The sequence below is a fragment of the Schistocerca serialis genome, chromosome 8, assembly GCF_023864345.2.
Source record: "Schistocerca serialis cubense isolate TAMUIC-IGC-003099 chromosome 8, iqSchSeri2.2, whole genome shotgun sequence".
Lineage (NCBI taxonomy): Eukaryota > Metazoa > Arthropoda > Insecta > Orthoptera > Acrididae > Schistocerca > Schistocerca serialis.
This window is the reverse complement of record NC_064645.1, coordinates 331,884,971-331,911,417: the sequence shown is the minus strand read 5'-3', so window position 1 is coordinate 331,911,417 and position 26,447 is coordinate 331,884,971. Positions and strand designations below refer to the sequence as shown.

Genomic DNA, 26,447 nt, shown 5'->3' with positions numbered 1-26,447 from the left:
TAAATCAATAATTGTAATCTCATTTTGAACATGCATAACTACTACATATGACTGCCCCTAAAACATAATGGGGTTTTATTTTGTGTGTTAAAGAAGCAAGTAATTTACTCTGTTGTGTACCTGCTGATGAGAAATATCTGATAAGGTACAGTATGCAAGACCAATTAAATATATTGAAAGAACATTAGTTAAGGCTCTGTGCCCGAGAGTATTACCTAGAAAGAAATGGTAATCACATTAAGTAATTGAAAAATTCACATTGTTAATACAATTGTGGACTTGGATTTTAAGCAGTTGCACATTATTCCAACTTACTTAATTAATTTGTTACTGATGTATGTTACTGAAATCTTGTGAAAGGCATGTACGAAGGTTTTTAATAGTATCTTTAGCAGGAAACGACTTGTAATGTGTTTTTTTTTTTTTTTTTTTTTTTTTTTTTTTTTACTGGGCTTGTAGGATTAGGTGAAAAATAAATTGGTGAATGACTCTTAACATAAACTTGACAATGGAAAATACAGGACGGAATGTAACAATATTATGAAGGAAAGTCGCTACTCACCATGTAGCGGAGATGTTAAGTTGCAGAAAGGCACAACAAAAAGACTGTCACAAATAAAGCTTTTGGCCAGTAAGGCCTTCATCGAAAATACACACACACACACACACACACACACACACACACACACACACACACACAAATTGCTGCTTGTTCTCACAAGTGCCCCAGTCTGAGACTCAAACTATGTTGTGTGTGTGTGTGTGTGTGTGTGTGTGTGTGTGTGTGTGTATTTTTGATGAAGGCTTACTGGCTGAAAGCTTTATTTGTCACAGTTGTTCCTATCTGCGACTCAGTGTCTCCACTTTTCTTTTCATAATACTGTTACCATAAATTTGGTATTCTACAGAATAGTGTGGTGAATATTTTATTGAAAATAATTGTTTTGATTTGGACTTCAGTAACACTAAACATATTTGCATTACTTTGAAATTACATGAGATTGAATGCTAACTACTTTTTTTTTTAAGTGGATGATAAATTATATAGAGTTTGTACTGATGTTGTTCCAGAGTCTAATGCTGAATGAAAGTCTTACAGATGATGTTGATGCTGAAGCAGAAGAAGTTTTAAATGAACTCAATATGCTGACTGAAGTAGAAGATTCAGGAGGGGATATACATTCTCAAAATGATCCAGGTTGGAGTAAGTGAGAGAACTACTTTTTGTTTTGGGGGCAATGAGCACTTTCGGGGAAGGTTGGGGGAGGGGTAATGTAAAAGTTACTAGATCTACATAAAACAATTATTTCTATTAAGATTTCATAGTTACCATTTCAGACACTTGCACAGTCGATGGAATTAGAGAAGAGATTAGTGCTGTTTCATTATTTTGCTACTGTTCTTTGTTTCATTAAGCACAGTTTTTCTTTCCATTATTTGATTCAAATTTTTAAACAAGTAATTTGTTGTACATAAAAACTTATTGTAAAACGAGGACAGGCCACCAGTTACTTTGTGGGAAGGGGGAGGGGGTGGGATCTGTTTAGGCCAAAGGCAGAAAAGAGCTGTTTAAGCATATCACACAATTCATCTGTGAGGTGACAGGTTGTCTGTTTTCATTTCTTGCCTATTTTTTCCATCTTGAAATTTAAGCTATGATGAAACTGAGTAGTGACAATATGTTATGTTGTGGGATTCCTAATATAAGGCTATAGCTAATTTTTCTTTTTGCTGTATGTGGTAAGTAGTATCACTGTCTCAGATTGGGCCACATGTGAGAACAAGCAGCAATTTGTCTGGTTTTATGCTGTGTGCATAGTGAGATTGCAGATAATATTGTGCCCATTTTCTTTGAGACATTGTGATCAAATTGAAAAGTACTAGAAATAAGGTAATTAAATGTAGCTTACTCATGTCGCGTATGTACAGTAACATAGCACACTGAAACTAGACTGGTTTTTAAGTTTAGGAAAGAAACCACTCTGTTATAAATACTGATGTCTGGCAGTGTTTGTGAGTAGTCACCTTAGAACCTGAAACCCTTTCTTTGGTATAATAAATAGATGATACAGAGTAAGTTGCAGTTCTTTCAACTTTAATGATGTAGTTAATTGATGCTGCATGCATTTGGATCGTGGTTCCACAAAAAGAAAGGCTGATATAATAATATGTGAAACAAATACTAACAAAGAGATAGAGGGGCTGGCCAGTACTTACCTCAGCTCAGTACAGCCGATAGATACACATAAAACAGAACTGAAAATTTACATTCCTAGCTTTCGGAACTTTGTTCCTTCATCAGGGAGGAGAGAGGGGAAAAAAGGGAAGAAGGGAAAGTGGATTCAGTTACTCACAACCCAGGTTATGAAGCTTCATAACCTGGGTTGTGAGTAACTGAATCCACTTTCCCTTCTTCCCTTTTTTCCCCTCTCTCCTCCCTGATGAAGGAACAAAGTTCCGAAAGCTAGGAATGTAAATTTTCAGTTCTGTTTTATGTGTATCTATCGGCTGTACTGAGCTGAGGTAAGTACTGGCCAGCCCCTCTATCTCTTTGTTAGTATTTGTTTCACATCTTATATGAGATTTTCCATTAATTATTTTGATATAATAATATTTCATTACTGTTGTTAATATTTTCAATGCACTTTGCCTGGCTCACTAAAACTTAGCATATTTCATTATTTTGCAGGGGGTAGAGGGTTGGGCTTCCAGGTAGGCAGTGGTCATCGCAGGCAGCTAGGTCCAGGTCTGGGAGACGACGAGGTCCTGGATTCAACGCTTGGTTTGGGAGATCTGGCACAACTCACAGTAAATAATGAGGCGGAGGCTGCATATGATGTGAGCATGAGAAGTTTGTTTAAACATTCTAATTCTGTAATGTTCATAACATGATGTTAAACTGCTTGTAGTGAAGTAAACACTGGGTCAGGGTACTACATTTATGCTATTTGATCACATCCCAAATGTGCATGGAGCTCCTCTTACTGCTAAGTTCTTCAATAATATCGCTCAGGATGTTTACGGTGAGGATTAGAAATACTGTACGTTCTTTTTTCAATGCCTGCAGAAGTAGTGTTAACCTACAGAAGAAATGTTAATACAAATGTAACTCTGAAAACCCTTCCAATTTGGGTTTTTGATCAACAATCCTCTTAAGAGGTCCTACGGTGAGAAACTCATAACTTTTTGTATCAAATCTGGAATGTTGTTCTAGTAAATAGATCTTGTTAGACAAGTTGGAGAAAAAGACAAGTAGAAGAACATACTTTTTTAAATTCACAGAAGCTCTCTTGCATAAATTTCATAGAAGCTCTCTTGCATACCGTGCTGGATTAGCAATCGTGGAATAAAGGATATTATGGAGAAATGTTATAGACACAGCTTAGAGGATCATTTCATACTGTGACATAGAGAAGCAAAGTGCATAGTGGTAACAGGTCAAAAAATTGAATCTGAAATTTCAGTTGCCATCCCGTTTACTGTGGTAACAGTACCTGAAGGAACGGCGACAAGATGTTGACGAAAAGGTGTGATGTAACTCATTCATTGATGATTGATTTGGTGGCTTTCCTGTATAGAACTAGGTGCTTCCTTCACTATTCTGTTCAAGATAATTTATTAAACACGACATTACTTAACATCACATTTGGTGAATTGGAGATTTCATTGTAGAAAAGAAAGGGATTGTATCCGACACAGTTTGACGACGTTCACATGCCAGTGTGAAGTTTTTAGATTAGCACTTCTGTGATTTATACCTAGGCTGCTGAAATTTTGCAGTTGTAGTATGCATTTAAAGTTGGCAACATGACAGTTTAACAAGTGAAGAATGAGAATCATGAGGTGCTTTGCGAGGGGCAAGAACCATTTCCAGCACAGTAGTTGCTTCCAGTTGTGACATTGAAGCTCCTGCATTGCCTGCTTTGTTTTGTATGAACATAAACAGTGCTTATTTCCTGTATTTCTTTGTTCTGTCATTGAAAGTGTGTGCCTTGTTACACATATATCTATATTATTACTTGATATAATGGAAGGAAACATTCCACGTGGGAAAAATTATATATAAAAACAAAGATGAGGTGACTTACCGAACAAAAGCGCTGGCAGGTCGATAGACACACAAACAAACACAAACACACACACAAAATTCAAGCTTTCGCAACAAACTGTTGCCTCATCAGGAAAGAGGAAAGGAGAGGGGAAGACGAAAGGAAGTGGGTTTTAAGGGAGAGGGTAAGGAGTCATTCCAATCCCGGGAGCGGAAAGACTTACCTTAGGGGGGAAAAAAGGACAGGTATACACTCGCACACACGCACATATCCATCCACACATACAGACACAAGCAGACATATTTAAAGACCAAAACTGGTCTTTAAATATGTCTGCTTGTGTCTGTATGTGTGGATGGATATGTGCGTGTGTGCGAGTGTATACCTGTCCTTTTTTCCCCCTAAGGTAAGTCTTTCCGCTCCCGGGATTGGAATGACTCCTTACCCTCTCCCTTAAAACCCACTTCCTTTCGTCTTCCCCTCTCCTTCCCTCTTTCCTGATGAGGCAACAGTTTGTTGCGAAAGCTTGAATTTTGTGTGTGTGTTTGTGTTTGTTTGTGTGTCTATCGACCTGCCAGCGCTTTTGTTCGGTAAGTCACCTCATCTTTGTTTTTATATATATTATTACTTGGTTGTTTATCTGCTGTCAGTATGGTAGCAACTCAGAAATGATTGGTATATACATTGAAATTGCTCAATAGCTTACATTTATTCTGTGAAACGGAAATCGGTGTTGTCTGCTATGTATATATACACTGCCATTGCAGCATTGCTGTGGCACTCTAGCCGATCTAACTTGACATAATGCAAATTGTCAATTATAATGTTTCTCCGGTGCAAGAATAGAATGTTTAGTGACAGATTTATCATGTGTTGGTTGTTTTTTCACAAGTTACTTCTGGTAACATTATCTAGAATAGTATGTAGAAACTGAAAACCACTTTGTATTTTGGACATAGGGCAAAGTTACAGAGTAATTTGAAGTCTTAAGTAATTGTACAGTAAATTTGTATAACTAAAAAAAATTACATTTATATAATGAGGACAGTTCTGCCAAAATGTAAATAATTCAGGAATGAAGGAGACAACTCTCTGAACAGAATCTTGCTCTCTCGCTGTACGTGTGCTGCAGCTCATGATGGGATTCATCCAAAAGCTAGTGAAGTCTTCAATCTTTTTTTATGACCAAATGCTTCTATTATTCCACGAGTTGTCTCCTTTACTTCTAAATTGTTCATAAATTATGGCTTTTAATTTTATCATATGAAGCTACTCATATAACTTTGTGATAGTTTAATATTTTACTCTTCACAACTTGCTATAGACAGCAGTATTACCTGAAGACGAGAAATACATTGTGTCCATAAATTATCTTTACGAGTTAAGACTTCAATACCTTTCAAACTATACTGGATATTAACAGATGATTTTCAATATGTGGTAAGTTTTGTTTCTTCGTTCATACACATCAACGTGTACAGTGTTAGTGGCATGGATAATGTATGGTAGGAACTCTCTTTCTCTCCAGGAACAATTAAAGATTTCCATGGCGGTGTGTTCAAGTGCATTGTGAATGTGTGCTTTCAAGTTCTGTAGGTCTCAAATCTTTGTTTGGTACACCAGATCCTTCACAAAACTGTGTTTGAAAGTTTCGTTGCATTTAGGTACTTTGTTTTCCGTACATTGTCTTCGGTACGAACGAGGCGACACACTGAGCTTTCTCCTGTGATGTCCACATTTAAAGAGGTTTTCAAGTACAATTTTGCGTTAAAAAACTTCATGAGATTTCTTATTACATATTGAAGACATTTAGTTATTATCTAGCATAGTTTAAAGTTATTTAAGTCTTAAATTGTGGAGATAAATTATGTACACCATGTAATATCAGATAATAAAATTAAACAAATAGTTGTTTATTGGATACAATCATAAAATTAATAATCCAGAATTTAAAGTAAGTTTTAAATAACTCTACAGTTCAATGTAAAATTGCCTGGCATCTTGAAATGCTTGGCAATAAAAGGACTGTGAGTTGCAACAAAACTTCAGGTATGTATGTGTTGAAACGCTCAGGAAATTTGACTCTTTATGTAAAGAGTACAACCTGAAAATCTGGGCTCAACGGTATGATGCTCATTGCTTAAGTATAGTTAATTTGGCGGATTCATATGTTTGTGCTCTGTTAGATACTATGATGTATGCGACCAGGTGGTGAAGGGTTGTCATTGTATTGCCTGTATTTTGCATTGTATTACCTACATTTTGGGTGCAAGTGAAAGTCATCCGCTGATCTTATTGCCCAATTGATATTAAACTTAATTGTCTTTCCCGTTTTCACTAACAAATCGTGAAAAGTGTACCATTTTGGTGAAGCATCAAGAACTAGTCATTGAACTGGATGATGTTTAACAGCAGATAATTCTAAGACAAATATTTGGATTGCTAATTAGTATTGTTAACATTGGTTTCATTAATTATTATAAAATTGGATGGTCATGACAATAATATATATTTTTTTCTTTTCATTGTAGATTGCTGCAACTAAAGAGTCATATAGAAAGACATGGACTGCTAAATACACTTTACGCAGTCACTTTGATGGGGTGCGTGCGCTGGCGTTCCACCCTGTGGAGCCTGTTCTTATTACAGCGAGTGAAGACCATACGTTAAAGCTGTGGAACTTGCTGAAAACTGCACCTGCCAAGAAGTGAGTGAGAAACTGTAAATACAGTGTTGTGTAGACCAAACTGTTTGGTATACAGGCTAAACTAAAAACAAGATCAAACACATATTGACTGCCATTGTGTTGGGGTTTTAAATTTAATGGAAGTATTTTAGACAGTGGCAATTCACTGTACACAATGCTATCCGAGGCAAACTATCCAGATTTGTTTATTGAAAGGTCCAGGATGTCTTTCACTTCAATCAGCTCCCCCCCCCCTCCCCCCTCCCAATAAAAGCATAGTCTGCCAGCTGCCCAATGCAGCTCAGTATTGTCAAGGAGCAGGTGATAGTCACCATAGAATCCTCACAATAAAAACAAATTAAAATGAATCACATAGGTCTGTTTCAGAATGCATACATATAGAGCTCTCAAGCTGCACCAAAGCAGGGGGTCTCCCATGTTGAAATAGCAAAATAGTTGATTATTTCCAAAGATTTCTCTTGAAATACCAGGTGCTTTAAAACAGTAAACATACAAATGTTTTGTGCCCATATTGTATAACCAATTTGTTGCAGGGATGCCAGAGGTAATGACGAATAGTTAGTGTTGCATTCAGAGCCAAATATAAATAAATATATAGAGCATTTATATCTGTGTAATATGTAGTGTCTTCACCTCAACATACTTAAATATTAACCTGATTCCCTGCATTAATAGGTCTGCGTCTCTGGATGTGGAACCTCTGTATACGTTCCGGGGACATACGGGTCCTGTCTTGTGTCTTGCCATGACTGCTACAGGAGAGCAGTGCTACAGTGGTGGTCTCGATGGTAACATTCATTGTTGGAACCTGCCATGTACAAATATAGATCCTTACGATTCATTTGGTGAGCAATATTTGCTTATTTATTTTAATTTCTACATGTAAATTAAATGTATTGAACAGAGACCTTCGATTGCTGTGTAATGTTTAATGTTAAATGTGAATGGGGGAATTGGTAAGGGGATGCAATTGTTGGTTAACATCAGATTTCTGATTTAGTGATAAAATGTAAAGTTTTTATTTTGCTAGTGGGTGAGCTACAAAATCAGATGAACTTTGAAAATAAGGTGAATGAAAAGTGCAACAATTTATAAACTCTAGCTTTCTTGAATCACTATATAGCATTTGAGGGTGTGAGGAGAATATATTGACTACAATAAAGGTGGCTGTCTTTGATTAAACAATGAAGTAAGTGGAATTTGATCGCATTACCAATCATAGATCGAAATTCTTAAGAAGTGTTATCAGTCTGTTAGATATATGGCAGTTTTATAGATGATGTTGGTTTTTGTGTTCTTGTATTTTAATCATAACATTTTTGATGTTGGACAATGGAAACTCCAGGTCAGAATATCAACAGTGTAGGAAAAGATAGATTGCTACTTATCGGAAAGAAGACATGTTAAGTTGCAGACAGGCACAGTTGAGAAACTTACATAAAGCTTTCGATCAGTCTTCAGCAGCAAAAGAGAAAACACACACCATTCATACACAAAAGCAAGGACATGTCAGGCACACATGACTGCCAACTCTGGCAGGTCGGGCCAGAATGCTTTTGCTGATGAAGGCTTTGAGCAAGTGTCTTTTAATGGTAACTGTCTGACATTAGACATGTCTCCTTTATAGTAAGTAGCAGTCTCCTCAACATACTTAAATATTAACATGATGCCCCTCAGTAATAGGGCAGTATCTCTGGATGTGGAACCTTTGTACGCATTCCAGGGACATACAGGTCCTACATTGTTCATTTTTAATGTTGATTTGTTTTCGTGCTTTTGTGCGGTTAGCATCTATGATGTGTGTGATAAAAATTAATCCATGCGCAACTTGAGCTTCGTGGCTCCTGTGATGAAACAGTTATCTAAAGAGAGCGAACATTGTGACTTTTTCTCACATCATATACTTGGCCATTAAAAAAAGAAATTTTGTTCTTGAATCATCCCATAAACTGTGATAAAAGTATTCATTTCCATCATGATTTTCCCTCTTGGGTGTCGGTCCTCCACATTTTGTGTATTTCAGTTGGGAGACCTGTTTCTGACGACTTGAAAAAGCATTCCCAGTTAATGTTATGGGTTACTAGTGAGAAGATTCTACTTTGCATATTTACTGATCATTTGATCATGTACATACTGCTGTAATATAATTTGAAAGGCCTAACGTCACTGAAATGGGATAAAACTTACCATATGATTACTTGCGAGTATTGTACAGTAGGAAGATACGTGATTCATGTTCAGATAAATTAGATTCAAAGGTACAGCTAGCCATGCAAGTGACATTTTTTCATGGTTTCCCCTAAATATGTACTGACAAATGCTGGAATGATTCTTTTGGAGTCAGATCCCACGTCTCCAAACCTTGGCCAGTGAGCTAGTGATGTGTTTGGGACTAATTAATAACTTTCTCCTTTTTTTTCTGTCAATGAAATAAATGTACCAGTGCCATTAATCCAGATTCCGTACATAAATTAGTCTGCATTTCTGAAATTGATTGCATTTGTTTAGTCAATCATCCTTTGCGCAATGTTGCACTTGCAAAGCAGGAAATTTGAACATTTACTATGTCTTGTGCCATCTTCTTGTTCATCACTTTTAAAATGGTTTTGGTGTGTGTGTGTGTGTGTGTGTGTGTGTGTGTGTGTGTGTGGTGCCACTTGTTTTGTTAAAACTACTGCCAAGTCCTGTTAGTGGTTTCCCAAAAATTTTCTGTAGGCTTTCATACAAAGGCTAGCACTGCTATGAATATTTGGTGACAATGCAATGTTTGTATACCTGCTGTACATTTCACCTTATGTCATGTTATCTGTATGGCTGCAGTAAGTTATATCACATGTAGTGTTTTTCAAATGTTGTGGTTGTTTCCGAGCCTTCAGCCGACGTTAGAACAGTTGCCAAGGTGAAAAAAGAAAAGTGAACATAATGCTGCATGATGAAACATGTATGGCCTTGAATTTTGTGGATTTCCAACAACAGTTTATTTTCTCTTTACTCACCTGTGTGTACTACTGACACTTAAATGTATCACTTTCCAGTAAAATCTGCTTTGGATGACCCTTACATATTGTTAATTGTCCTTCACTGAACATTTCCAGATTTGGGATTGTGTTGGAGTAAAATAAGTGATGCAACAGCCTGAGTAACCGCAATTCACTGTCTGTATCTTTTTGTATTTGACAATACTTTTGTGCTACTCAAAGAAGTATAGTTTTTATGGTTGAAAGTTCTGTATTTACTTTTGTGCTAATAACAACTCTTCATGCTGTCATACTGTCAGTAAATTTTGTGTTGTCTTTTCCTTTATGAGTGTTAGTTAATGTGATGAAACTTAGTGATTTTCTGTAGCATGTGAAGGTTTTTAACTGACTGTATCTGTATGTGTGTTAAACTTGAAATTGGGCAAAATTAATTAACATTGCAGACATAGTGTTTACAGGACTGCATGGGGATAGAGCAATTTAAATCTTATTCCTAATAATATGTGTAGTTGTGGCCCTTACATTTGTGAGGGCAGATACTGTGCAGAGTGTAGTGAGTTGTGTATTCTAGCTAAGACTTTCCTTTTTTAACTGTGATGACAGTATGCAAAATGATTGGTAGTCCACATTTGTATTCTATGTCCTCTTCCTCAGCATATATAGTAAGAGTGCACGAACAAGAAATACTGATCTTGTTAATGTGTGTGTTGACAGATCCAGGTGTTCTGACAGGCAGCATGGAGGGACATACAGATGCGGTTTGGGGTCTCAGTATACAAAGCCAGCAGCTGCAGCTGCTTTCATGTTCTGCTGATGGAACGGTGAAGCTGTGGTCTCCAACTAGTAAAATGCCTCTTCTGTCTACATACACTTCAGAACAAGGTATGTGATGTAGTAATAGTATCTAGTAGTTATCCAGAAGTGCTCTTTTTCTCCCCCTTATTTGCAGCTTTCTAAAATAAAATTAAATTTTTTTTCAGTTTGATTTTTATGTTAATTGTTGTACTACCAGTGTTAATGTGCACACAATCTATTGGCTTCATTCAGACCAATGAGTATCATTCCCAAAGTTTTTACTTTGGCCTGTGCATGATTGATGTGGAAGGTCTCATTTTATTTTTTGTTTCGAAGTTAAGTAACAAACTGAGTACCAAATAATCTGTAAATTTGTGGTGTTAAGTGTAGCTGATACAGGTGATGCTGCTGCTGTTTTTTCGAAACTACTACCAGGTTTTCTCAGTTTGTTGGAGACAGAGCCTGAAACCGGTTCATCAGACAAACTGGAGAGGCCTTCAGTTCAGCCTTCCGGAATGTCTTTCGCCCCCTGCCACACCTCGAGATGACCTCCCACTCTACCACGGGTGAGGGGTCAGCCTCAATGCGGGCAGAATCCCGGTTAGCCACAGCCGTAATCCAATTGGGGGATGCATGGGACGAGCTGGCCGTCCCTGACAAACCCCCATTCGGACCCTCTCAGTGATGCCCATTGGCAACAGCCTCAAGCTGTGTGACCGAAGCTGGGAGCGAAGGGATGCCAACTCAGCCCGCATCCAAACACAGCAGTTGCAGTCCCTATCCATGCTAAATACTGTTGTGCAAAGAAAGTCTGAACTAATCTATAGAGAGCACAAACAATTAGACACAAAATTTAACTAGTTATTATAATAAGACTGCCTAGTAAATGCAGTAATGCTGCTACTTGCGCACTGCTGACACTGCTCAGCGCATTGCCGACACACCGCTCGGCGGCAGAAGGCTAACTGTGACGTGTTTAGCCGAGAAAATTGTGCATTCGCAACAGATCTGACACTACAATCAGATGCTGGTCAGACAGGTCCTACCTGCGGAAACTGTGAAGTACTATTCAGAACAAGAGGCATGGAATGCTTACTGCAGGTGTTACGCCCCTCCATGACAATGCTCGTCCCCATATGACTCGGCACATAGCAACTGTTTTACAGAAGTTTGACTGGGAGCTGTTTGATCATTCAGCATGCAGTTGTGATCTCGCTGCCCGTGATTTCCATCTTCTCTTGCACCTCAAGAATTTCTTGTCCTCTGGCCACCATTCTGATGACAACACAGGCCTGAAGACGACTGTCACACAATGCTTCCATTCACAGGTGGCAGACTTCTATGAGGCAGGAATACAAAAGTTGACCCCACAACATGGCAAGTGTCTCAATTCTTTTGATGACTGTCGAAGAACAGCTCAAACATTGCTGTACTTGTTGCCAATAAAGGTTTTCATGTAACTATGTATTCTTTGTTTTTAAAAAAATGGGGAAATCTACTTTTTGGATGCACCTCATACTTGTATTTAAAACATAATCTTGCAATGGCTGAATAATAAAGAAATAATGTGGTAGTTGCTCCCAAGAAAATGAATGTATTGCCTGCTCCAAATTTTGGTAGTCTCAAAATAGACGGAACCCTTTGTGAATGTAAAATGGGTTTGCTCTTATCATAATGTATTTTACAATTCCTTACTACTGACTGGAAAAAATTTTTCGCAGGAGTAACAGTTTGTGGATAAGACCTATAAATGTGAAATTTTGCAAGTGTATTTTAGATTAATCTTTTTCTGTAGCTCACTGCATGTAGAGTAGTATGTTAATAAGTTTAGGGTGTATACGCCCCAGGACAACAGGGAGTTCCGGGAAAAACCTGGGAGCTTTTTAGAATTCTGGGAATTTTTCATTGTTTTAGTTTCCAGTAAAATTTTTTTAATTTTGACCAGCAAGAACTGATACTCTGCGAGCAGCAGAATGGGTCAAAGGCCTTAGAACGAAGACTATGCAATACTGTGTAACAACAAACTGCTTCTGATGAGCATGACATCACAATTATTTACATCAGGTTCATTTGGGCCGTTGCCACCTGTCTCATGCACATGTGCAGTTGAGTCATGAATGGACAGTACCTTCTCCGGCTCCTTGCTGCTTGAAGTGGGGCTGTTAGCTGTTTCAGCAGTAGTAACAATCTGCAGATGCTACCCGGAAAAATTTTTCTTCTGCACGTAAGCTTCTCAATGTGACCCATGTTTACATTTTGTGATTTTGCTGTTTCTTCTTTGTTTAGAGCTCTCACATCAAAAGAAAGTATAACGGCTTTCTGTGGCCGGGACCTATCAAGTGGATTAAAATACATTGACATAATTATGGAGGGCTAAAGTATGTTGTTATTTGCAGTTTTCTGATTTTTATCTTATGTCCATGTTTCTGGTAGTCAAGCAAAATTGCCTTGTGGAACAATGCAGTTGTATTTGTCGGTTTGCTAAAGAAATTTGACCTTCATTAATCTTTCCCACAGACACAGTCAATTTATTTGAAATGGAGTGCTTCATTCCACAGCATTGGCTAGTTTCAACTGTTCGCTGATTTTCAAGTGCGTGTTTTCATCTTGTGGCACATACGGCATTATGCCATAATGAAGAACAGAAAATGAGATAATACAGTACTGGTACACCAAGAAAATTTGCATCCTGAAAATCACACTGAAAAAGCTTAATATCAGGTTAGGGCTTCGTTTGGCTAAAACCACCAACACTTGCTTATGTGCTTAATAGTGGCCCGAATAAATGGAGGGCTTCTAGTAATCCAGAAGTTATTGCCATGTACATAGGGCCAGAGGAGTCCGAAGCAAACAGAAGTTGTGTGGTGAACAATGTCGGGGCTGTTCTGCACTTTTTTGAAATCTTATTAAAGAAAAACATTAAGATAAACTTGAATAAATTTATTTTGCTGTTTTGTTTACCTCTGTTTACCTCCTTTTTTTCAAACCTGATTTTTTTCTGAAAAAGGAAACGTAAGAAAACATACATACTCATTTTCCCCCTAATTTTTTACATATTTTGTATTAAAATTTTAGGCAAATGTGAATTACTGTAATTATGCGAATTTACTGTAATGATTTACCTCTGATTACTTTTTAATTTTCTCTTAATTTTATAATGAAATTTATAGTTTTTATGATTTTTATATGAAAAAAGTGAGCTAGAAATTAAAATTTCGAATAGTGGAAGGAAATTGTAGGTACTTGCTAACTTTTTAAAACTAAGCTCTATGAATCTGGACATGTGAACCTGCAGTTTAAACCGAATTATGCATTTTAGTATAGTTTATGAAATTCCGATGCTCTTGGAGTATCCTCTGATATCCTGTTTCTTGTATGGCGTAATGTAAGATCTCTTAATGCTATACACGGTCAACCATATGGGCTTCCTGTGTTATTGTAGCGACGCATGTGCAGTAACGCCTGTTTTCTGGCTCTCCCTGGCAACTGCTGAAACGAACCTATTTCTAATAGGTTGCTGGAAAATATTGCGAATGATGGTATGAAAAGTTACTTTCAAAGTAAATTTTCTTTTACGCAATATGAATTATGTTACATGTTTGAATGTGTAATCAATTTCTTAAATCACAGAGCGTGTGACCCTCATTTAAAACTTTACACTTAGAGAACCAGCCACTTACAACTTTGTGCCCAGCAGACCAGACATTGTGTCATTATTTAAAATTTTACTGGCACGTATGTGTGATGTATCTTAAAGTGTAACACATGCAAAGAGGAAAAAAAGTGTGAAAGCTCAGCTTTTCTTGTAGCTACACTATGTATATCAATTTAAACCATTAACTTCCCTGTTTGTGTGTTCATGCTACTTAACAGTAGTGTTGCTGTGGGCTGACGACATGACGTGTCCTATGCGCTCAATATCTGCTGCTATCAGCTGACTAGATCATGTGACAGGAGCTGTGATTGGCTTACAAAACGCACCACAATCTCGATTTCAGTGCTTCTAAAACTAACGTGGTGAGTTTGGTTGGAGTCGACTTTATACTTTCGTTATACGAAGATGCGCAACATATCACAATATAAAATTGTGCACTGTACATGTTTCTGCACATCAAAGATCTTTTCCAAAGTGCTGGGAAGCTCTACGCTCGTGTATAAAACTTTTAACCATTGAAAGGTTTGACATGTTTTACAGTTCCAAGGGAAAGTATACTGTCACTTAACATGGTAAAATATGTTAGTCCGGGAAAAGTGTATTTTTAATCAGGAAATCTGGGAATTTTTTTTCCTTGTGCGCATATACACCCTGAAGTTGCCCTCTAATATTCTTCCTGAAGTAGGTATTCCATCTCTTCATGAAATGACTATTTGTAACATGGGTTTTTTCTTTTATGTGCTGTTATTGAATTATTATATTGTCTTGTTTCTTTAAAATATAAATAATATTTCAAAGACAGTAGGCACGAACCCACACCATACCATTTCTCAGCAGCAGCTTCTTTCTCAGGTGGAGGGCTGCAGTCATTGCAGACCACAATAGTAAATTGATAATGTTTTATAGGCAGTGATTTTTTTTCCTTGCAGTTGCCATGGCTGGAAGTGGTGCAGATAGTAATAATTCTAATCACTACCTGCTATACAAATTTGATAGGTATGGGAGCATAAGTTTAGATTTAGAAACAACTGGATAAACACTAATACAAACAAGGTTGGTTTGTTTATGAAAACTGTAAAACTGTTACTGTATTTGATTGTGATACAGAGCTTATGATGGAACGTGAGTGGTGTTTTGAACATCACGTGTGTATTTGCATTTACATGCATGTATCAGTACACTAACACTGTTTGCTAATAACTTGTATAATGATATTTTGTTGCAGATGGTGCTCCAACATCAGTTGATTTTATTAGAGATGAGCAGAATCGAATGGTGGCAGCATACAATTCAGCACATTGTGTCATTTTTGATATAGAAACAGGAAAACAGCTTCTACGTCTTGAGACAAGTCCAGTATGTATTTTTCCTTAGATTTCAGTATAATTTAATATTGTACATTCTGATGGGGTTTGCCGGCCGGTGTGGCTGTGTAGTTCTAGGCGCTTCAGTCTGGAACCGCGTGACCGCTACGGTCGCAGGTTCTAATCCTGCCTCGGGCATGGATGTGTTTGATGTCCTTTGGTTAGTTAGGTTTAAGTAGTTCTAAGTTCTAGGGGACTGGTGACTACAGATGTTAAGTCCCATAGTGCTCAGAGCCATTTGAACAATTTTTTTCTGATAGGGTTTGACAATCATCTGAAGTGTAAATTTAAAACTGCTCAGAATTTTATGTTCACCGTAATAAGTAAACTTTTGAGTACTGAGGCTGCCATGTGACCTTGCCAATGGCAGGCTATTGCTGGTGTTGGATATAGTATTGATAGTAGCAGTAGAATGGGATTAACACCCCCCCCCCCCCTCCCTTTTCTTTGTCTTCCATTGTCATATTGTGATTTAGTGCTTCAGTGGGTAAGTGCCAGATTACAGATCTAAAGGTCTGGTCTGTTCTAAGATTGTCACTTACCACATTTCCATCTCTAACAATAAAACATAATGTTAGAATGCTTCCCTACTGCAAATGCTATGTTCAGACAGGAAAAAGATTAGTCGGCTACATGTTAGTAGTTGTAAGCTGATAAACAGCTGTCAGCTAAGTTTAAAATTGGTCAGTTTAAGAAAAGACAGCTTAACAATGCTGCTTCACATATCTCAAGTACATCATTGTGCAGATGTAGTCCCTCTTCAGGAAGACTGCCTGCAAAACACTTTAATAAATGTGAAGGAGAACTTCGTTCCTTGTCTGTGAAGGCATTGTTAAGTTTTAAGTATCCCTCTCTGGCCAGTATTTTCCAGGGCATTGATACAATCCCTGAAGTGAGATGTATGGTCTGAAATAAGGGTGCCAGGAATCTTCATTAATATCAAAATGTTTTGTGTTAATAAATTTCTTTGTATTTATGAATATTTAGAGGTTGGAGGGTACCATGTCTGAAAAGGGTGGCTGTTCCAGAAGTTGTGCATCACAGGCCATAATCTTTCCAGTAGATGAAATAAATTTCACCTTATGTGATTCAGGGCCACTGGCTTCCACCCTGTGCTTGTGATGTTTCATTTCCAGTGTGAAGTGATGGACTTAAATCTGATTGACAATTACAAATTGGCATGCATTCTCATAGTTAATTCATTTGTTTGGTACACCTATGACATGAGCTGTGAAATACCCCTTTAATTGCCACTCATAAAACTGTATTATGTTATGATTGCATCTGTGTTGCAGTCTTTGGATGTTCAATATGATCATCCTTGAGAGGTATGGTATGTTTGATTTCAGTTACCCATTTGGTTATTGTAAAAGAAGGAGCAACTTTAATCAGCCTATTCAAACACTGGATGAATTTCTTTGGTGGTACACTAGCGAAAAGAAATATAAACTGCAAATGTGGCAGTGTGAAACCACAGTTTGACTTAAAGGAGTTACAGAAACAAAATTTCATTAATTTAAGCACCATCTTTGAGTCAGGCTGAGAATTTTTTTCTTTCCTTATATTGTATGACAACGCTCTTTGTTTCTTTTTTGTTTCTCCTTTCCCCCAGAAGGGAAGGTAGCATTTTACTACCTCAAGTATTGGTGTTTAATCTTACTTAAAGGTAAGGTTGACACTCATACATTGTGTTATGGGACAGAATAGCTGGCCATTACCTATGTTCAGAAAATGAAATTTTCAATACTGGCAGTTCACAAACATCAAAGTACATAGTTTTCCTTTTGATAGATTCTGAGAGTGTCTCTCTCTTTATTTCAGTTGTCTCACATGTTAAGAATTATTCTAATTGTAATGTATCTTGTACTATACTGTTAAATGATCTGCAGATATGTAGACATATTACATTTTATTAACTGTTTCAGTAGGTATCTGACCATTTTAATTATTTTGGTACGTGGTGAATTTCCCTTGAGCAATTTTCCGTTGTAGAGATGCGTAGATGCAAATAGTAATTGTTGCTGGCATGGTCTCTCCCTTCCTATTTTCTGACACAAGTTTAAAATAATTTAATTTCTGTGAACTTAATTTGTGTTTTGATGAGCAGTTCAGAGCAAAAAATTTGTGAGGTATATCAATTACGCCTTTTACAATTGTCTTTTTATGTATTTCAATTTCATTGTAGCCCATCAGCAAGTTTTAGTTGTATGTTAACCTTGCCCATTTAAACTAATTTGATAGTTCAGTCAGATAAGCAGTTTTATACCATTTTGGACAAGAAACAAGTGAGACTTTTTCAAATTCTTGAACTTACCGAAACCTATCAAAAGAGCTTTTAGTAATTCTACGGTAAACTTACTTTCGTGTAATTTTGATCGTAAGTTTAACACATTCATGCATTACAGATTTTGAGGTATGTACCAATAGTGCTATTTGTTTCTGTAACCAAATTGATTAGTGGCAAACAAAAATATTCACGTTGCTTCCTTATTTGTTACTAATTTTTCTGATTGTTGTGCTTTTATTTTTAAGGAAGTTGACAATAATGTAATGGGTCGCCAAATAAATTGTGTGGTGGCTCATCCTCTTCTTCCATTGACAATCACTGCCCATGAGGATCGACATATTCGATTCTTTGACAACACGACTGGCAAGCTGGTTCATTCAATGGTTGCTCATTTAGACTCTGTTACAAGTCTAGCTGTTGATCCGAATGGCCTGTATCTTCTCTCAGGAAGTGAGTAAAATACATTTGTACTTTGACTTTAATTTTGTATGTGGAGGATTATATGAGCGTACATTTTCATGTAATGGAACTTTGCAGACTATCTGTTCGAAATTAGGATGATGACTATGCAAATCAGTGCAGAAGTAGTCAGTATTTAATGTATATTTGGTAGCCATTTCAGAATTTAGATGCACATTATTTTGAGAATGAAGGCTGTGTCCTGACATATTACTTTTCTCCTCCTCTGTCACTAAACAGACAAATGGGGTGGGGGGGGGGGGGGGGGGAGAGAGAGAGAGAGAGAGAGAGAGAGAGAGAGAGAGAGAGAGACTGTTACTTTGTAACTACTACTTCAATTTTTGTGGTCCATGTTCGGTTGACTCCACAAATAAGTTGTTCCATAACCCATCTTCTCACTCATCTTTTCTTTCACGTTGTGTGTGGTAGGTCCATTGAGAGAGCTCCTTTGTTTTATGTGTAATTAAGGTTTGATTCATTGTTCTTAACATTTTAGATGCACACTCAAATGATTTTTCATTTTTTGTTGCTCTTTTATTTTTACCATCTGCCCCTCCCCCACTGCCTCTCTCTCTTCTCCCCTTACACTGTGGCTAATACTTCCCAGGAGTACTTTCTCTCAGTGTACACTCATACAGTAGATTTATTCCGTATGGGATGTGCAACGGGCAAAACCATTGTCACATTAACATACATGTGATGTTGAAGGCAGCGTCCTGTCTTAGGATGTGAAATCATTCGTGGATGAGGGGCTGGTGACATCTCAGCATAGAATTTTGCATTCCAGTACATTGCGAAGTGGGAAAGGAAGAATCTGCAATGTCTGAATATTGCCATGTGGAGAGGATTGTGGCCAATGAGATGCAACATCAGTTGTATGCCACAAACCGAAAATTGTATGGAGCTTTATGGAGTTTCTCTCTGTTTCTTTAGTGGATCATAACAAGCATGTCTCACATAGCAACCCACGTCTGCATCCGTAGCATATTGTCCTAGGTGTTATTGAACAGCTTCAAGGCCCCCAAGAGGGTAGGCACACAAGAAGTCATCCGAGATGTCATGGTAGCAGGACAATAGGGCAACATTTTCGATCTATTTATGGCATCAAGGTAAATGAGATGTCAGGGTGAAGTTTTATAACCTTTATGTGAAAACAATTACATAAAGCGCTTGAAATTAGGCCTTCCTGCTTGAATGCATGCCTTGCAATGATGCTAGAGTTGCCGTCACACTCGTTTAAACACACCTGGCAAAGTGGAAATTGCATCAGAGGCTGCCATAATGTGCACATCAGATAATCAGTCCTAATTGGTGTTTCATAGACAACAGGTTTCAGGTGGTCCCAGAAGAAAAAAATCATTGGGCACAAAGTTGGGTGAAAGTTTGGGCCATGCCACTGGTCCACCATGCCCTATCCAATTCTCACCTTACATTTCGTCCACATGTATTCGCACTGCAAGTATGAAGTGCGCAAGTGCATCATAGTGTTGGTACTATATTCACTGTAGAGCATTGAGTGGAACATGTTCCAACAACTTGGGCAGAGTTTCTCATAAAAAGATAAAGTATGTGTTTGCATTCAGTCAATGGGGGAACATGTATGGACAGACTAACTGGCCCAAATCTTGATAGCGAAGTGATCTTGGTAACCAAGAACAAAAGTGGCGTGCAGATTTTCCTGTGCCCACATGTGTTGGTTGTAGCTGTTGAACATACCCTCTCATGCAAAGGATGCCTAATAAGTAAAAAGTATGTGGTTCAGAATGTCTGGTTGAATGGCACACCTTTGCAAAAACCATGGCAGAATTCAGTTTGATATGGAAGGTCATCTGGGTTAAGGGCATGAACGCTCTGAACCTTCCGAAGGGGTGCAAATCATATTCGTGCCACACACGCCAAATTGTGGAATGGTCTACACCCATTTCCCAGGCAACATGCCGCAAGCTTCTTGAGCATGTGTTTTCCAGCAGTGCTAACACCTCATCTTCAAGGCTTGGTGTATGCACTGTGCATTGGCAACCATGTCCCAAAGGCCTTTGCATCTGTAACACAAAATGACTACATCAGTTTTCAAAGTAGGCCTTGAATGCACATGTGCCAGTGGAAAATTTACATTCTGTGAACCTGCTCTCATAGGGACTTGTGGGTGGCAGTAAATGAGTGTGGATCTGGCGCTCAAAGATTTGGAAACCGCCAAACGTACAAACATTGGGCAATGTGAGCCTTTCCATCTGCTGCCCCATAAGCATAGTGCATATCTGCCCTTTCCTCCCACGAATAATGCTCCATTTCCTGTCCACTCTACACAATAACAAACAAATGTCTCCCCATTTGATGACAAACTGATGCAGGGTGAAAAAGACTCCACAATGTGCACTGATGCTGCCCTCTATGCAGCACCTATTAAACAGCCATTTGCACAGCCAGAAGGAAAGCATTCACGTCCCAATAAGAGGTGGAAAACCCATAGTGTTGTCACATGTGGAATATCCGCAACTGTGTCAAATATAGAGTTTACAAATAAAGGTCATGAAACTTCAAACCTAACATCTCTTTTACCGTAATGTCACATACATTGACATCGTTGCCCTGCAGACCTGCTACCATGATGTCTTGTACGGCATATTCTGTGTCTACCCTCTTGGCGGCGCGTGACACTGTTTCACAACGCCTACCGCCATACACAAGTGTGTGTGTGTGTGTGTGTGTGTGTGTGTGTGTGTGTGTGTGTGTGTGTGTGTGTGTGTGTGTGGTTTTTTTCCCCCCCACTCACTGTGTTATAGCTTCTGAGCTAGAAAGTATGCTGTTTCAGTGCTACAACACAACAATGGTTTAGTGTTTTTGTTGCAGTTTGTCATAGTTAAGTAATGACATTTGTAGTTACAACTTTTAGACATTGTAAAATATGTGACTTGGATACTTCTGTCATGTGAAAGCCATAGGATAGGAGATAGTGATGTGAGATATAAAGAGAAGGGTAGCAGGTTTGTATCTAGCTACATCCAAACTTTTGCCATTCAAATGAAATTATGAAACAAATCTCTATCTCGAAACTTGTGTGATGCAGTAAGTTATTTCAGTGAGATAGTAGTCAACACAACGTAGAGAATATGGCTGTTAAGCATGCAGAAACTTGACATTGGACACTATACTGTAATTGTATTCATTTTAAAACTGAAAATGTGGTGGAGATTCAATTGAGTTAACAAACTAGAATCTTATCTCCAATTGTTGTGCAGTGTATGTAGTGTTCCTCAACCAGCAATCCACAGTTCAAACTGTTAGTGAATACGGAATGTTCTTCATGGTTTTTTCTGACCTTCTTTGATGATAGCTAATAGTGTAACTATTTTATGTGTGTTATTTTACGTAAATGGACTGTGAGATTAGCACCCTAACTGCAGCCGATAACTGCTGCTAGAGAGTGCTATGGTTGCAAATCACAATGAAGATTATGTTACGTGAGATGTAGCAGGTCATTGCTGAGCACGTAGCAACAATGAGGGATACAAAGTCGGCAAGATTCGCAATGAAAAACATGTTTCATGTCAGTACGGCTTTCGTCATGTCACTAGACAGCTACTGAAATCAATTTCTTGTGTAATATTAAGCTACTTGAACAAATTCTATATTAGCTACCAAGCATCATTCAGCATCTTCCTTCTCCTTCGCACATTTTGGAACATATGATTTTCTTTAAAATGCTGTTAACTGTCTCTAAAGGACACACACAGTTCCTTACCTTAGGGTAGAGTAGAGTATTCATCTCTGTAGAATACTGTACAGTTCATAGAAGAAAACATTTTATTTTCTGCAGATTAGTTCAGAGTAGCATGCTGTTCTTAGGAGTTCTTGCATTACAGGATGTGGAATGTGTAACAATTCAAAATAAATCTTAATAATATTTTGGAAAAAAAAACCTTGCCACCAGCCACCAAAACAGTGATAAGTGTAGAAGGACTCAGACTTTTTTAAAAAAAATTAATAAATAAAATTGAATAGCTGAGGTTCAGTAATATCTTTCTGCTATGATTATAGCTGGCACAGAGGGTGGTTTGTAGGTGCACCTCAGTATTGTTTGTTCTTAATTGTATCTTTTATTTACTGTTGCTATATATGCAGCGACCTGAGTATTCTACACAAATTCATTAATAGTTATAATGTGGCATAGTGCTCATTTGTTTAACATGCAGTTTTTTCAAAACAGGTCATGACTGCAGTATCCGTCTGTGGAACCTGGAAAATAAGACGTGTGTACAAGAAATTACAGCTCACCGCAAGAAATTCGACGAGAGTATATTTGATGTGGCTTTCCACCCATCCAGGCCCTACATTGCCAGTGCAGGCGCTGATGCACTTGCAAAGGTGTTTGTGTGAAGTTATTGGTAAGGAACATGATGTACGACCAGAAAAGTGCAAGACTTTTTAGAGTGCAACACGCGTTTATTGTTTTTAATTTTATTTTTTTGTTCTCGAATCTGGTGAGTTATTCTAATAGGAGGGAAGATGGACAAAGGGAGCGGATAAGTTTTTTATGTTCTCAGTATAATTTCCCTCTTCGTACCAGTACATCCTTGTGAGTGGGACGGACAAGCGGTTAAAAATTGAAGTGTGTTCAGAAGACTAGAACAATATTGTGTTTGTGTACAGTAGATTTCTAAACTGAAATTACTTTGCATTGATCTGCCACATCGTACTTCATTTTTGCTCAGTCTGTGCAGAACGGATTTTCTCCCTTTACTTACTTTTTTGTGTTGAGCCCACACTCTTCTGACCAGAATCATGAATATATTTGATAACAGTGATTCTTCAGCTGAAGATTATGCTGAATGTACAATATAACTTTACATCATAAACTGTTAAGAATGCTTTTATTGACAGTCTCTTGATTTTATACACCCAGACTGACAGTAGCTAGCGCAGAGTTTTTGCATCCCTCCCCATTCTCACCTGCTCTATGTGAAGAAATTGAGGAGACATTTTCATTGTAATTGTTATGAAAATTGTGGTATTTCAATTTTGTGATGTTTTTTTTTTTTTCTTTTTTAAAAAGAAAGAAGACTGCACATTGTGTGCAATTGGTACCTATACCCAATTAGCACAGTATTAAATTAAAAAGAATCATAAAATGTGTGTTTAATTGTAAACTACTGTATCTAAAGTAGAACTACTTTGTAGCTTCAGAATTAATATATGGTCATTTCATTTTTAATCTACTTTGTATATTATATGTCAGTAATCTAGAATCAAACATTTTCTATTTACGGACTGTAAATTTATGTTAAACACACAATTTCTCCTTATTGATAAATATTAAATATTTCATATAAATTATTTACGTGTGAAGATTTTTTAACGACCTGAAGCCACATTGGTTGTTGATGACATAATTTGAAATTTATTCTTAATAGAACAACGCCTGTACACTAATGTGAAAAAGGCAATTTTAGTCTTAATTTTTTTTATATTTAGGGCTCCAGGGCTTTGTCCACTACATATATCTGCTCATGGAACAGGTGGAATGTTATTGCGGAGAAAAAAAATAAAGTATATGCAAGACTAGGACAAAACATGACACTCATGAATGCATGCAAGTTTTATGCATGCTAGATAAATAAATGATTAAACAAATGATGTAGATGTAGGACCGCTAACTTATTTCGTTAACTGTGTACAAATTGTAAATTATCGATCCATAGAAAATAATGCACCAGTTAGTTACAGAAAAGTGTCAGGCAGAGTTGTGTAATTTATCACTGCACAACTTTGTACATTTATTTAGCCAATAGTTTCTTGTAGGAAACCTTTGTTTCATTGTGCAGCATTTATTACTATACAATTTTTGATAAGTTACCAACAAAATTAATCTATTCTTCCTTTTATCTATAGTTCCTTTGTAATGATATTTATTTTATAAAATATTTTAAAAGTTGTTTATTATTTATGTATTTATAATGTAAATATCAGACGTAATAATACTCATTTTAGAAAATTGTTAAATTTATTTCTTACAAGCATGTAAACATGTAGATGTGTATTTAATACTCGACCCCCTTTCTTTCTTTCGGTTGGTTGGTTCGTCAAAATGATGACGAATACTTAAAGTATATGTAACTGCTGTTTAAAAGCTGTTGCCCAACATCATATAATTGTTATTTATTAGTTCTACTTGTATTTGAATGTTCATAGCATCATGCTCCAATTCAAATGGCATAAAATCTGCTGTTTCCACATTGTTTTAAAATTTTTATTTAAATGAATAGGCAGATTACTGTTTCTGTGAAATATGTGCTGTTGTAACTGTTCAGTTATCTATTTTTTTTTTTTTTTTTTTTTTTTTCCACGAGTTTGTTCTGCACCTGATGACTTTTCCCTGGAAAATTGAAGTGTTTCGTCATTTGCTTGATAATACATATATTTCTTCAAATATTTGATCTGTTTTATAACTTCGTTGGTGGACATTTATTGATGGGGGGAGCAAAGCATTAAAATCTTTGTTTGTTGGTTTATTAATATTTAATTAATGAACTCATTCAATTTACCAAACCATACCAGAAGTGATGATGTAGAACATATACACTCTGTGACTTTTGCCATCCGAAATGAACAGTGCTTAGTTACACTTGTTAATTCGTGTGGTTGATTATGAAAATTTTAATTTGACATGTATTTTGGATAATCACTGGAACTTTGTCTGAATAATTTCTCAGTAGACATCAGTGAAAGTCTCTGAAACAAACTATCGGAGGACCATATTTCCCCACAGAGATTCTTGTAACAATTTACTCTTTTTGTTGGGGAATTTGTATATGTACATGTAAAGCATCCCAGGTTGAAAAATTCTTCGATATTAGGAAATCTGGCCGACATAATTTTTAAAATGCTTTAAAGACTTGCTTGTAAAATGATCTTAATTTTAATGAGATGTCAGATGTGAACTGGTAATAAATGCAGATACAAATGTGTATTAGAAATTGTTGCTCTGTTTACTTGCCATCAAACATAGTCCTAAAAATTGACATATTCATCTGTGATACATAACTGATTAATATGGAAGTGTCAGATTATCATTGGGTGCTCTGCCTCAATCCTGGAAAAGCGACTTTTCTTTTGGTCATTGTCCGAAAGGATGCAAAATAACTCTGCAGCACTCCACATATGTAAGCGTAACAGATCATAGTTAGAGGATTCTGAGCTTCCCATATTGATCATGTTATGCCAGTAATATTTGGTACGCAAGTCATCTTAAGTGAGTGCCAAATTTATATTAAGTTTTGTGTTTAGTTTTGTCACAGATGATTCAGTGGTTAAATGCCAGCCTAAAAATTCGAAGATTAAATCATAAGATTCCTTCTTCCATTTGCCACTACTTTTACCTCGGGAAGTAATTTTTTTTACTGTGAAAAGTGCCAAGTTACACAACACTTAGAAGTTCACGTTGAACTGTAGATCCGCTTGGAGCTTAATGGGTAAGTCTCCTCAAAGGACAGGAGGAGAAAGGGTTGTACCGTGTACAATAAAGCTCTGCAGTGTTCAAACCAACCTTCAGGTTTCTGATTATTTTACAGACACAGAAGTTGACTGGGTGCGTCTTTTGTGTTTAGGAGATAAAATCTCACTGCTGATTTGGATACGGTGCAACTTATTATTTCACTTTATTTCAAACTGACAAAATTGTTATCAAAGAGTTGGTGGAAGAAGTCACAATCTAATGAGGAACTGTCAGTGTTAGAAACATTTGTTGTATTCTGTTATTTCATTGTTATTGGTAAACTTTCTATCAAGGAAAGTAGTTGGGAACAGCAGCTTCAATTTTTTATGGTCTGTATTATTTGTTTGGGGAGAGGTACCTGCCCAGCTGGAACACAGGATGATTGATGGTCATGGTATGGTACAATAGTTACTGAACAGGTCCTATCTGCAGTCAACCAAATCTAGTCCACTTAGGTACCAAATCTGGTGCTGTACACTGTATGATGGTATAACATCCACTATATCATTTGACAAACCATAATGTGAGTACACAGGAGGACTACCAAGAAGAGAAAACATATACTGATTGTGAAACATTTTACGTGAACAGCAGCAACTACAGTGCTGCATTGAGAGAGTATCGCTGATGATTTCATTAAATGGTTTGAAGAAGGTGGTGA

At 37.2% G+C, this 26,447-nt stretch overlaps 1 protein-coding gene across 3 annotated transcripts in view; it reads left to right on the top strand.

Annotated features, from left to right (window-relative positions):
• The window catches only part of LOC126416199 (striatin-3), an 86,920-nt gene extending 61,652 nt beyond the window's left edge, over positions 1 to 25,268 (top strand). For 2 of the 3 annotated variants that reach the window (XM_050083790.1, XM_050083792.1), the window contains exons 6-13: positions 1,072 to 1,204; positions 2,690 to 2,838; positions 6,581 to 6,756; positions 7,432 to 7,601; positions 10,449 to 10,616; positions 15,410 to 15,540; positions 18,081 to 18,285; positions 22,502 to 25,268. In XM_050083790.1, coding sequence (XP_049939747.1) covers positions 1,072 to 1,204; positions 2,690 to 2,838; positions 6,581 to 6,756; positions 7,432 to 7,601; positions 10,449 to 10,616; positions 15,410 to 15,540; positions 18,081 to 18,285; positions 22,502 to 22,671 — 1,302 coding nt within the window. In that variant the 3' untranslated portion in view covers positions 22,672 to 25,268. The remainder of the gene's footprint in view (positions 1 to 1,071; positions 1,205 to 2,689; positions 2,839 to 6,580; positions 6,757 to 7,431; positions 7,602 to 10,448; positions 10,617 to 15,409; positions 15,541 to 18,080; positions 18,286 to 22,501) is intronic. The other variant, XM_050083791.1, reaches the window with a different exon arrangement.
• The last annotated feature ends 1,179 nt before the right edge of the window (positions 25,269 to 26,447 follow it).